A 13453-nucleotide genomic window follows, 5' to 3' on the forward strand; every position below is an offset into this window, starting at 1 on the left:
TGAGCTGGGAGAGTCCGCTTGACGGCGCCTTTCCGACAACGGTGCTCACTTGACGGCCAGGAAGCCGGAAGCCGCCGCCGCCGCCGCCGCTGCCGCCGTCGTCTCCTCCCCGTCCCCGCCCGCCGGGTGCTGTCGGAGGTTGACAGGTCGAGGCGGGGAGGCGGCGGCGGCGGCGGCGGCAGAGTCCGGCGCCCAAGACAGAGACCCCATGGGGAACGTAACGAGTCACAGTAGTGAAGACGAAGCGGCAGCCACCGGGGGCGAAGGCTGGGGTCCGCATCAGGACTGGGCCGCGGACTCGGGGACGACCCCCGGCCCGGGCCTCCCGGCCCCGGCGCTACCGCCCGCCGCAGCGTTGCTGGAACCCGCCAGGCTGCGAGAGGCTGCGGCTGCGTTGCGGCCCACACCACCCTGCGAGTCCCTGGTGTCGAGGCACCACGGCGCACTGTTGCGCTGGCTGGAAGAGCGGCTGGGCCGAGGCGAAGAGTCCGTCACCCTGGAGCAGTTCCGGGAGCTGCTGGAGGCTCGCGGCGCCGGCTGCTCGGGCGAGCAGTTCGAGGAGGTCAGGGCCGGCTGGTGTCTGCGGGAGCGGGTCAGGGCGGTGGCCCCCAAGGGCGTGAAGAGATGAACGATTGCTTTGGAGAGGCCAGGCAGAAACCCATAGGATCTGCAGGTTCTTGGGATGGGAGCTTGGGGTTGCTGGACCCATGTGGGGCGCTTCCAGCCTGTTCAGTTCACTCTGGGAGTTTGCTCCGTCTCTTTCTAACCTTTATTACAGCGTGGGAAAGCCCAGACTAGGCCGTCCTTTCTCTGAGGAGCTGGACAAGCCCAAGTATATCTCTTCATGTTGCTGTAGTGCAAACGTTTGTGCAGTTGACTGACGCTGGATCAGCTGCTCTCTGGAACTTCCTCATCAGGCTCCAGAGTAGTTTAAGAGAGAGGAGATGTAAGGATCAAGGGAGTGGCAGTGAAAACCATTGTGTTTTATGGGCCTGTGCAGCTTTTTGCAGAGCACCTTCCAAATCCATTGTGGGAGCCAAATGTGGAAGAACAATAACATATACTGGAAAGACTCACATTCTAAAAGTCATTCTCATCACGCAAAAACTAGCTTTTTCAAAATTCACATTTGTTTTTAGATCTTTAAAGAACCACATATTAGACTCATTTAAACCCTCATAGGACCTAAAACTGTTAGCAAATACCAGATTTCTTGTAAATATTTCTGATTATTCAGTTGGTGCATAATCACCATAATCTCTACTAAGTCATTAACAGAGCAAATTGATTTGACAATGAAGTATTTTCCTTGGAAGGGATCTTAGGAATTATGTGTACTGAACCCTTCTTTTAGAGCTAAGAAGACTGATCCAGGGTCACCCAGTGAATCAGTCTTTGGTAAAACTGAGACTGTCACCCAAATCTCTTGATTTTTCTTTTAGATATCCCACTACTTCCTTCCTGGGATCTTATTTCTTTAACTCCACGATATTATGACATAAAGGTGCTTAATTTGTGAAACTGAGTAAGCCATGTAGAATCTTCAGTGTCAGTGAAGGGCAAGCACATGAAGCAATAGACCAGCAGGTACTTGTAATGCTACTAAAAGGTTTTGTTCACTTTACAACTGGAGGCTTTTAAAATATTTTGAGAATGTTTTCCTGTATGTGGCCAGAATTCAAATAATGTAGTTTGTATGTTTTTTATGGTTTTCTTTAAAAAATACGATTATGGTATCCTGGCCCTTAAAAATATGGGTCATTTTAGTGAAAGGTCTCCATTTTTTTAGATTCCAAGAGTACACATAATACTTTCACTCTAGTACCTACATGTATTGTGAAAATATGAAGTGGTACTAGAAAGAGTCATGGAGAGCCATGTAGAATTTTTCAGGGAATTGACACGTTTCAGATTTGTCCAAAGGCAAATGGAGAGAAACAGTGTTTACATTGTGAGAGTGTCTGACAGGAATAGAACTTTAGGTGGAGTTTATAGTAGTTCCTTAGTATAAGGCCAAGAGATCCTCGAGGTGTGGTCCAGAAATCACTCATGAGCTGTGGCATTATTCATTTGCTCACTGAGCAAATATTCACTGGGCATATACTGAGTGCCAGTCACTTGGATGACAGTAGACAAAGCAGATACTTGCTCTTAAAGAGTATGTAGTATAGTGGAAGAGATGGATATTAACCCATTAGTTATAGGTGTGGTGAGTGTTATCCAAGGAAAAGTATAAAGAATAAATAGAGGCCGGGCGCGGTGGCTCACGCCTGTAATCCTAGCACTCTGGGAGGCCGAGGTGGGAGGATCATTTGAGCTCAGGAGTTCGAGACCAGCCTGAGCAAGAGCGAGACCCCATCTCTACTAAAAATAGAAAGAAATTATATGGACAGCTAAAAATATATATAGAAAAAATTAGCTGGGCATGGTGGTGCATGCCTGTAGTCCCAGCTACTCGGGAGGCTGAGACAGGAGGATCGCTTGAGCTCAGGAGTTTGAGGTTGCTGTGAGCTAGGCTGACGCCACGGCACTCACTCTAGCCTGGGCAACAGAGTGAGACTCTGTCTCAAAAAAAAAAAAAAAAAAAAGAATAAATAGTAAGTGTGTTTAATAGCTAGAGACTCAAGGAAGACCTACCTGAGAAAGTAACATTTCAGCCCAGATTTGAAGGGTGAAGGCAGACAAGGAGCAGAGTTTGTAACAGTGTTTCAGGCAGAGGAAATTGTATCCACAAAAGTCCAAAGTCCTGAAAATGGATAATCTGGAAATATAGTATATTAGGGTTAGACAACACTGTTTCAAGGGACAGAAAATCAGTGTATCAGTGGTTTAAACAAAAAAAAATTGTGAAAAAGTCCAGGTAGGCAGCCCCAGGTTGATAGGCAGTTTCACAATCATCAAGGACCTGGCTTCTTCCATCTTATTCATCATCCTTCACAGGCACCTTCCACTCAGTGATAATTGACTCCTCCTGCTGTCACTTGTCACATTCCAACAAGCAGGAAAAGGGAAGGAGAAGGCATGTCGCTTCTCTAGGGGCATAGCTTCCATCCCATTGGCCCAAATTTGGTCACATGACCACACTTAGCTGCAAGGGAGCCTGAGAAAGATCCTTATTTCATGGCCATATATTCAGCTAAAGATCAGAATTTAATTACAGAGGAGGAGAGCAAATATTGGGTTACATTTAGCAGTCTTTGACTCACATGGCCAGATCAGAGAATGCTGTGAGTGAGGCCAAAGTTTAAAAACCTGATTGTGATAAACTTGCAGTGGTTGCCTTGTCTGTAAGTAAGGGGTAATTGTATTAGGACTATACAAAGAAAATAAGTATTAACCATGGATTTGATTCTGTGCTTTAAAAATAAGTGTGTCCTTAGACTTAAATAAGTACATCTGTGTATATTTACACAGTTCTATATCTAAGCTTCTGAAAATGTATTGTGATACTTTCATACAAGTTTATGGGTTTTTGTGAAATAATAAAATCTCTATGATAGCAGCTAAAATGATAGGTTATTTCCCTTCATTCATTTTTATAAGAGCTAGCATGATAGAGCACATTATCACTGGTGTGTGTGATTTATAATGCTAAGAGTTTCCAAGTATTACATGTTTGTTCTTTGCCTCCTACTTTGCATTGCCATCCATATCCACCCAGCTGTCTTGTTTTTGCATTCCTGTGACCTTAGTTGCTTGAGGAAGTGTTATAAAGAAGTTTTTAGAGTTGGACCATGGACCAAAGTCTGAAACATTATCATTTTATAGTACAACACACCTTTTCTCATAGTAGGTGTGGTCCAGGGAAGACTCCAGTTTGCTGACTGGAAACAATATCTGATTTACTCCTATGTAGAAGAGAAATAGAATCAAAATTAAGTTTTTATTTGACATCAGTGATTAGAGATTAGATATTTATGCTCTTAATATGGTACACTTCTAGAAAATCATGTAGACTCTAGGGTAGAAAACAGTGCTGAGCACAGGATGATAGCAGATGACTTTCAGGTGAGATTTAATATGGGTAGGTCTTATTAATTTGCCATTTTAGCTTTGGTGCGTACTCTATGAAATTCATGGGATTGTAAGCTCTGAGGGAAGGGCTGTTTTGATTCTATTCATCATTTTAGCACAGTCTGGATCGTTGCCAGCGCTCACTGTTTCCCCTTAGTGCCCTTAGTGTGATTTAGCAGATTGAACAGGGTGCAGTCCTCACATTCCAACCTTGTATTTCATATTCAGTCTGTAACCTTTTAACAATAAGGTATTTCTTGACATTAGTGGGAACAGCTAAATATAGTTTTAGTGAAAACTTTCAAAGGTTCTTAGTCACTATTGGGTTTACAGAAAATTTGGAGAAAAGCCCAAATGCTCACATTGGTATCATTATGTCAAAAGTATTAATCAACTAATTTAAAATGGCTTTGAGCCCAAGAACTGTGCAAATAGAAATATGCAGATGTAATTTTCTGCCCTTTTAAGACATAGAGTGTGAGAGATGTGTATGTGCACCATAAAGTCGCAGCAGACTACAAGCATTGCTTACCCTCAGCTCCTAGCTGTCAACTCCGCACTGCCTTGAGGGACCAAATGCGTATTCCCCTGAATGGGTTGTGGCCCACAGGCCAGCCTGTCTCACACTCTTACCTCATCTACCTCTGCCCCCTTGCAGGAGCCCTGTGCTGGCCTTGACCTGTGTGTGGCCCTTGCTTCTCTCAGTTCTTTAGGATTCCCCACGATGGCACCATCACCTGGTCAGCCCTAAGCTTTCCTGTGATTCAGATGGCTTCTCTATAATGGTGTTTTAAGCTGTACACCTGAGGCTCCTGTTTTCTGTTCTGTATAGGTCATTTGGCACTTAGAGCAGACTGTCTAGCCTTGTTCTGCAGGTAGGCTGTGAGGCCCCTCAGCCACCTGCCTGCACCATTACTGCACGCAGGACACCTTTGGAAAGTGGTGGCGGTTGAGAGTGATGAGGCAGTGCAGAAGAGAAAGATCCTGGGGGAATTGGAGGTTATTTTGAACTTGTGTGCTTTGCTGTGGGGGAGAGGATAGTGTTTGCTTCTTTGGAGAAGTTCATGATCCAAGAGAGCTAGGGAGGAAAAACCACAGCTCCATTTAGCCTTTCTGTGATTTCCAAAGTACACTTTGTCATGATACTGCCTTGCTTTAGAAACTTCAGTGGCTCCCCATTTTCTTCAGAATCATATTCAAATACTGGACTAACATTTAGGTCCTTATACCTTTCACCCCTGTTTCCCAGCACTCTTGAGCCAGCTAGGGCGTTTTACCATTCCTCATATATATGGGGATTTTGTCCTTTGCTCCCTTTGTCCCTGCCATTAGCCCTTGCTCTGTCCTAAGCCCTCGCCACTTTCTAGGACCACAGAGAAGCACTTGACAGTAGCATGGAGTTTGAGAAAGGCTCCACCAAACCAAGGCTTGAGAGCCTGGGAGAATTTGCCTGGCAGAGGAAGAAAGGAATATTCCAGTTGAAAAGCACAGCATGTGCAAATATATTGAGGTGAGAAGACAGCTTGACAAATTTTGGGAATGATATTCTTTTGGCACTTGGCCTAGAGTCCTAGCTGGCTAGGACCTTGGTAATTATTATATGAAACCTGCCCCATCCTTTCCCCATAAAGGTATCCCTTCCATAGCATCCTGGACAGATGTGCAGTTAGCCTGTTAATGGTATCAGTGAGTTGGCTGCTTTATGAGTCTGCCCCGTCTTCTTTAGACTGTTCATCTTTAGACCGAGCTTGAGAATTTGGCCTTGGGCCAACCTGTCTGTGGGCAAATTCTGGATCCCCCATTCTCAAGCCAGGTGACCTTTATCACCTTACGTGACTCCATCCTTAGTTGCCTTACCTGTAAAATGAGCATAATAATAGTATCTACCTTATATAATTGGTGTGAGGATTAAATGAGTTAGTTCAGCACCTAGAACAGTGCCTGACACAGGCTAAATGCTCAATAAATGTTGTAATTGGTGGTGGTATTTTTCCCTATTGTTGTAGTTCAGCTCCAGGATCGTTTACTCCAGCGTCTTTGTGACAGCCCTTCAAATAGTTTATTCAGACAAGGAATGTGAGATAAGCTTACAGATGAGTAAACTGAGGCCTGAAATGGCTAGGTGACCCGCCCAGTCGACCAGTGGCAGAACTGGGATCAGATCCAGATTTTTTTTACTTCTGATGGAATGTGTTTCTCTCAAGTTGAACCAGTGTGCAGCCTTCTTATTTAAACCAGTGTGTTGCATTTTTCTGGTCTAAGCCCTGAATTCTGGTCCATGATGATTTGGGTATCCATTTTCATGTGTGCAATGTGGTCTTAATCCCAGTAGTGGTTAAGGAGGTTAAACAGAAATGGATGAGGGGTCGGTCATGGTGGCTCACGCCTGTAATCCTAGCACTCTTGGAGGCCGAGGTGGGAGGATCGCTTGAGCCCGGAGTTTGAGACCAGCCTGAGCAAGAGTGAGACCCTGTCTCTACTAAAAATAGAAAAATTAGTCAGGCATGGTGGTGCATACCTGTAATCCCAGCTACTCAGAAGGCTGAGGCAGGAGGATCACTGGAGCCCAGGAGTTTGAGGTTGCAGTGAGCTATGATGACACCACTGCACTTTAGCCAGGGTGACAGAGCAAGACTCTGTCTCAAAAAAAAAAAAAAAAAAAAAGGATGAAAGTTTGAGCCCTGCCTCATGCTGCCCTCAGGCCAAGGCAGATGGATGGAAATCTGCACTCAGCCAGCCTCCTTTTCTGTCTCTTGTCTGCATGGTAGGTAGATCAATACAGCTTTCTGACTAGGTTGTAATAACATTTCTTTGCAGTTTTCTAGGCAGTGTCTTGTTCGTGATCCTTTGGGTCCTTACAACAAGCTATGGGGAAGGAAGGTTGAGCAGGGTGAGGAATTAAGACGTAGGGAGGCCAAGAGTCTTGTCCAGGTCTCACAGAGAGTTAGTGGCAAATCTGGCACCATACTCTAATCCAGGTTTCCTCTCTTAGTCTGGCACTGTTGTACTTTTTCTCTCCCACGTGGTGCCTAACATAGTGCCTGCACTTGGGGGCTGCCTGAATAGTTATCATGTGGATGACAGGGCTTATAGTAGGAGAGTGTTACAGGAAGAGGCCTGAATCAGGGGAGGAAGTGGAAAGGTATGGCAGATGAGGTTGCCATCTGCATGGAGATGGATGTTGTCTTCATGGAAATAGGGGGTATTGCTCTGTTTTTAGAGAGGCAAAGGGAGACTTACTCTACTTTGCACTATTAGACTGTACCTAGAGTTTCCTCGAGTTTTGGGCCCCACATTCCAAGGCCACTGTGCCTTTACTGGGTTGGAAATCTATTCAGTGAGTCTTAACCTGCTTTTTTAAAAAAATTTTTTTTAAGAGATCTTGCTTTCCTCAAGAAAGCAACTCTTTTTTATTTAGAAAGACTAACCACTTCCATTTGTCAGTATTTTCAGCTTTAAGAAAAATAGTTTAAAAAACATCAAAGTGTACAGTCAATAGTAACTGCTATTCAACAGTTCTGAACAGGCAGAAAATGTAGACTTTCCTTTTACAGAAAATTTAACGTGCAGGTTAAAAAATGAAACATAATAGAATGGGATAGAAAATATCAGAGTACATTGTATCTGATGAGAGAAAGTATTGCATCATTTCATGAAACTTTTATATCAATTATATGTGTACTGAGTCATGCTGCAAAATGTATTCCTTATAGTGGAGCAGCAAATAAAACTTGAGAAGCACTGCTCTGAGGTTTATTGGCAAACTGGAGGGTCCCAATGTGGACAGTCAGGATGGGAATGAGACTAAGACCATACCAAATGGAGAACTGATTGAAGGAATGGAGGAGGGTTTGGGGGAAACTCGGAGGACCTGATCACTGTTATCATTGATCTGCAGACTGTCCTGGGGCAGAGGGAGCAGATGTGTTCTGAGTGGCTCTTTTCCATTCATCATAGGGAAGAGAGTTACTGCTGTCAGAACTGTTCAGAGGAGATTAGCTTCCCCTCACTGAGGTGGCTGACCACTTGCAGAGACACTGCAGAGGGGTTCGGGCAGCCCAGAGGCACATATGGGACGAGATTTGTAGGTCCACTCCAATATGAGAGCTTATATAGATCTGGGATGATCAGTCTCCCTCTGTCGTTAATATTCTCCAGTGATCTCATGGTGCCCTTACTGTAATGTCTGAGCTCCTCAACTTGGTCTGCCAGGCTCTGTCTGTTCTGACCTCTATCCATCTCTTCATCACCCACCCCTGCTTCCTTTCCAGTCATACCAGGCAGGTTCTAGTTCTCACAATCTGCCATGCACTCTTCCTACACTCTGTCTTCTCTACCTGGGATGGCCTCCCCCTCTCTGTATGCTTTCATACTTCTCATTGCCCATTAAAGCTCAGCTGAAGGGTTGGTTCTCTGGGCCATTTTCCCTGTATGTCCCTCCCGCTCCTAGACGTCTGGTCTCTGGAGTGTCTGTTGGCCCGTGGCATAATGGTTGATAGTGTGGGGTCCAGAACCAGACCAGGATTCATATCCAGCCTCCACCACTTGCCAGTACTAGCCCTGTGGCTTTGTACAAAATACTTAACCTCTCTGTTCCTCACTAGTAAAAAGACAATACCTACTGTTAGGGTTGTTGTGGAAAATATGAGTTGATCTGTGTGAATTGCTTAGAACTCTGGTGCTCAATAAATATTAGCTATTATAGTAATTTATGCTGTTGCTTCTATTATCATAATTATTACACCTATTACATTGCTGCTGTCGGTTTACAGGTCTGTCTTCTAGGCTGCGAGGTTTTTGGAGGGCAAGATGAACATATGCCCTGTCTATCTTTATATCCACAGAGCTGAGCACAGGGTCACGTGTCTACATAATGGCCGCTTATCAGTTAGTGTTGAATAAGCGCATGAATGAACTGGCTGCTGTGAAGTCCTGTGAAACAAGCTAGATGGAACGTGTTAGACCGTTAAGCCTGAACATTTTTTAAGGACAGTTTCTGAGTGTTAGGAAATTACATATTTATTTGGTAAAGCTGTTAGCAAAGCTGTTGCGATTGTTTTTTTTCTTAGCCAAAATGTGTTTTTTTCCCCTCTGTTTGAAAATTCCTTTTATCATATTCATTAACTACTGACAGATAACAGAATCCATTAAAAATAACAAAAATGTCACTATTTGTAGTGCCTTTCTTAAATAGACTTTTTATTAACAACACAAGGCAGGAGAGGTGTGGGAAGTTGCAGGCCACATAGCACTTGGAGGTGCAGGTAGCACTTCAAGTGCGGAAGCTTTGGTGGAAGCAGGACTTGAGTGCTGCCTGGAGATTTAGAGAGAATGAGTCTGTCTTCTAGGGTTGATGCGAGTTAACCTAGGCAGAAGGCGCTGAGAGCAAGTTTTATAGGTGAAGGAAAGTGATGGAGGTAAGAGAAGTTTTGATGACGGGGTCTCCAGACTGCAAAGAACCGAGGGGTTATCTGGCCAAAGGAAGGAGAGTGGAGTTGTGGTAAAGAACATGAACTCTGGAGCCTTGGATTCAAATACTGTGGGACCCTGGGCAAGTTACCTGACCTCCCTGTACAACAATAAAATGGGGGAGTTAATAGTAAGTACTATCACTGTTATGAGGAATAAGTGATATTATACAAATAAAATGCTTTGCATAGTACGTGGAATTTATCAGTGCTCAAATATTAATTCAGAGTTTCCCAATCCATATGTCATTCCCAACTGAATGGATTATAGCTGTGCTAATCCCCTCAGAGCTTGAGTCATACAAATGTTATTATTTTCTCAGTATGCTAAATGTGATAAAGTTGGGAAGTAGCTACCATCTGGTATGGTGATATTCACACCGTGAGACCTCAGGGCAGATAGAAACTGTGCTCTGTGCCACCTCCCTCCTCATCCTCCCTCCTCATCCTCCCTCCTCATCCATTGGCTCCACCTTTTCTATTTCGGTTGAACTTAAAGTTCCCCTTTATTATAAATTCCCTTTTATTACAAAATTTAAAAATTCCCCTTTATTATAACAATAGCAACATTTATAGATTGCAGAAGATTAAAAATGAATATAAGCAAAAATAAAAAAATACAAAACATCATATTACCACTGTTAACATCTTAATATTTATTTGAGGTCTTTTTTATGCATATACATATATATTCTTTAAACCAACATGGGAAGTGCATATATGCTTTTTCTTCAAACGAACATGAGATCATTTTCTAATATTCTTTTATAATCTACTGTTTTCAGTTAGTGATCTTCACCTTTCCATGTCAATACGTTTCTATTTAATCTGATACCCAGGCCAATTCAGATTTACTCAGTTGTCCCAGAAATCTTTTATGGTTGGTATGTTAGTCTGTTTATATTGTTATAAAGGAATACCTGAGTCTGGGTAATTGATAAAAGAGGTAATTTGTAGAGAGTAGAGGTTCTGCAGGCTGTACAATAAGCATGGTGCCAGCATCTGCTTCTGGTGAGGGCTTCAGGCTGCTCCCACTCATGGTAGAAAGGGAAGGGGGGGAAGGGGAGCCGGTGTGTGCAGAGATCAAATGGCAAGAGAGGAAGCGAGAGAGAGGGAAGGGAGGTGCCAGACTCCTTTTATTTAACAATAACCAGCTCTCATGGGAACTAATGAGTGAGAACTCACTGCACCAAGTCATTCATGAGGGATCATCCCCATGACCCAAACACCTCCGATTAGGCCCTACCTCCAAGATTGAGAATTAAATTTCAACATGAGGTTTGAGGGACAAACACCTAAACTATAGCAGTTCTTTTTTTTTTTTTTTTTTTTTGAGACAGAGTCTCGCTCTGTTGCCCAGGCTAGAGCGCTGTGGCATCAGCCTAGCTCACAGCAACCTCAAACTCTTGGGCTAAACCAATCCTCCTGCCTCAGCCTCTCAAGTAGCTGGGACTACAGGTGTGCACCACTCTGCCCAGCTAATTTTTTCTCTTTTTAGTAGAGAAGGGGTCTTGCTCTTGCTCAGACTGGTCTTGAACTCCTGAGCTCAAAGCCATTCTCCTGTCTCGGCCTCCCAGAATGCCAGGATTACAGGTGTGAGCCACCGCACCTGGCCTATAGCAGTTCATATGTCCCTATGTTTTACCTCCTTATCAATTACCTAGACTCAGGTATTCCTTTATAACAATATAAACAGACTAACATACCAACCATAAAAGATTTCTGGGATAACTGAATAAATCTGAATATGGCCTGAGTATCAGATTAAACAGAAATGTATTGACATGAAAAGGTGAAGATCATTAACTGGAAACAGTAGATTTGTACATATGTCCAGTGTGTGTAGCATTTTATTTTGAGGGGAGGAAGTATTACACTAAACAAATTTTTAAGCTATTCATCCAATCCATCCCATGCTTGAAGAGTATACTCTAAAAATTTTGGTATTTATTTTTATCAGTTATACGTGTACATACTATAGAGTCCATGAGACTTGAACAAAGTACAGTGGTCCACTACTTTCCTACCTCAGCGTCTCACTCCCTAAGAACAATTACTTTTCAACTCTTTAGCTGGTTCTTGGGTATTCACCTCTATATCACCAAATAATATGTTTATATTACTCTTTTGTGATTTTTCAGTTTTAGGCTCTATCAGTTTTATTCCCACCATAAAAAATGAGACTTTAGTTGTCTTTCACCTTCCCATCCTTGCCCATACCACACATCTCCTGTCCTCCCGCTAGAATTAGCAATTTTGTTTAGATAGTCCTTTGTAAATTCTTTACATAGCTGAGCGATGTAGAATCCCATGATTACTTTTACTTTCTCATACATCTTTTTATTTTCTCTGGAGTTAACAATTGAACTGGTACTTTTATTTTCCTCAAAGCCTTCTGATTTGCTTTAATCTGGACTTGTTATTCTCTAGGTCTGCTGTGCAGGTGCCACCTTAGAATCTCTGTCTTCCTGGGGATTCACTTTCTCCCTTGCTTGGATCCCATTCCTCCCCTTTCTTAGCATGTTCCTTCATTCTGGTGGCCACATCCTCTGGTAGCCTTCTGAAAAAGGGAGGATTAAGTTTTACAGTTTATTTTTTGAGAACCTCGAGTATATAAGAATGTCTTTGTTCTGCTCTCTGAGTTGATGGACTTCTGGGTTAGAAAAGAGTCCCCCGCCCCCGAACCCCAGCATGTTGGAGACACTGCTCCCATTTCCTTCTGGCTTCCAGTGTGACTGCTGAGCGAGTCCCATTCTGATTCTTGACCTTTTACATGGAAATGTTCCTTCTCCCTGAAAGTAGGAACTTCTCTTCCTCCCCCCCACCAGTATTACAAAATTTTCATTATGATGCACTTTTATCCATTGTGTGGGAGATTCAGCCCCTTCAGTCTCAAAACTTATGTCCTTCAGTTTGGGGAAAATATCTTGAATCATAACAATTGTGATTTCCTCCTTTACATTATCTGTGTTCCTTTGTTCTAGAACTCATGTCATTTGGATGTTGGACCTCCTGGACAGGTCTCCTGATTTTCCTTCTCTTTTGTCTCCCAGTTTCCATCATTTTGTCTTTTTGCCCTACTTTCTAGGCACTTGAGGCAACTTTATGTTCCATCCTTTCGATTGAGATTTTCATTTTGTTGTGATATTTTAGTTTTTAAGAGATTTTTAAAAATTTTCTCAATATCTTGTTTTTAGTAATAGTATCCTGTTCTTTCATGGTTACAATATCTTTTTTTATATATTAGATACTGGTAGTGGTGGTTGCACAACTGTGAATATACTAAGACCCGCGGAATTGTACTTAAAAGGGTGAATTTTATGGTATATGAATAATATACCTCATCAAAACTGGTATTAAAAATATCTTTTAAGCCAGAGACTTTGGCTTATGTCGTAATTCTAGCACTTTGGGAAGCTGAGGCAGGAGGATCACATGAGGCTGGGAGTTTGAGACTGGCCTGAGCAACATGGTGAGATCCCCATCTTTCAAAAAAAAATAGAAAAATTGGCCTGGCATGGTGGTGCATGCCTGTAGCCCCAGCTACTTGGGAGGCTGAGCAGGAGGATCACTTGAACCCAGGAGTTTGAGATTGCAGTGAATGATGACACTACTGTTTTGTAGCCTGGGCAGCAGAGCAAGACCCTGTCTCAAAAAGAAAGAAAGACTTTCCTCAAATGTCTAGTGGTCCTGGGCTGTCCATCCTCTCATTGAAGAATGGGGGACTAAAAAGCTGGAGGCTCTATATGTCTGGCTTGTTGACAATAAGATGAATTGGCTGGGCCTTTTCATTGGGAGATGCATCCCCGGTGTCAGTGTTTATAAGTATATTCCCTTGGGTTGTCAGGTTCCCAGAGAAGACTCTTCACTCACCTGCATAGCAGGGTATGAGACTGGCTGCCAGCATTCTAGGAGCCCTGGGGAAAGTTGAGCGTTAAATATTTAGCAAGGAAGCATAAATCCCCCCATTT

The 13453-nt window shown here is 43.2% G+C and overlaps 1 protein-coding gene across 3 annotated transcripts in view; it reads left to right on the forward strand.

The window, feature by feature from the left end:
• The first annotated feature begins 144 nt into the window (after positions 1-144).
• The window catches only part of ZZEF1 (zinc finger ZZ-type and EF-hand domain containing 1), a 114574-nt gene continuing 101265 nt past the window's right edge, over positions 145-13453 (forward strand). For all 3 annotated transcript variants that reach the window (XM_069482120.1, XM_069482119.1, XM_069482121.1), the window contains exon 1: positions 145-562. In XM_069482120.1, coding sequence (XP_069338221.1) covers positions 209-562 — 354 coding nt within the window. In that variant the 5' untranslated portion in view covers positions 145-208. The remainder of the gene's footprint in view (positions 563-13453) is intronic.

The sequence above is a fragment of the Eulemur rufifrons genome, chromosome 9 (genome assembly GCF_041146395.1).
Source record: "Eulemur rufifrons isolate Redbay chromosome 9, OSU_ERuf_1, whole genome shotgun sequence".
In the NCBI taxonomy this organism is placed as follows: domain Eukaryota; kingdom Metazoa; phylum Chordata; class Mammalia; order Primates; family Lemuridae; genus Eulemur; species Eulemur rufifrons.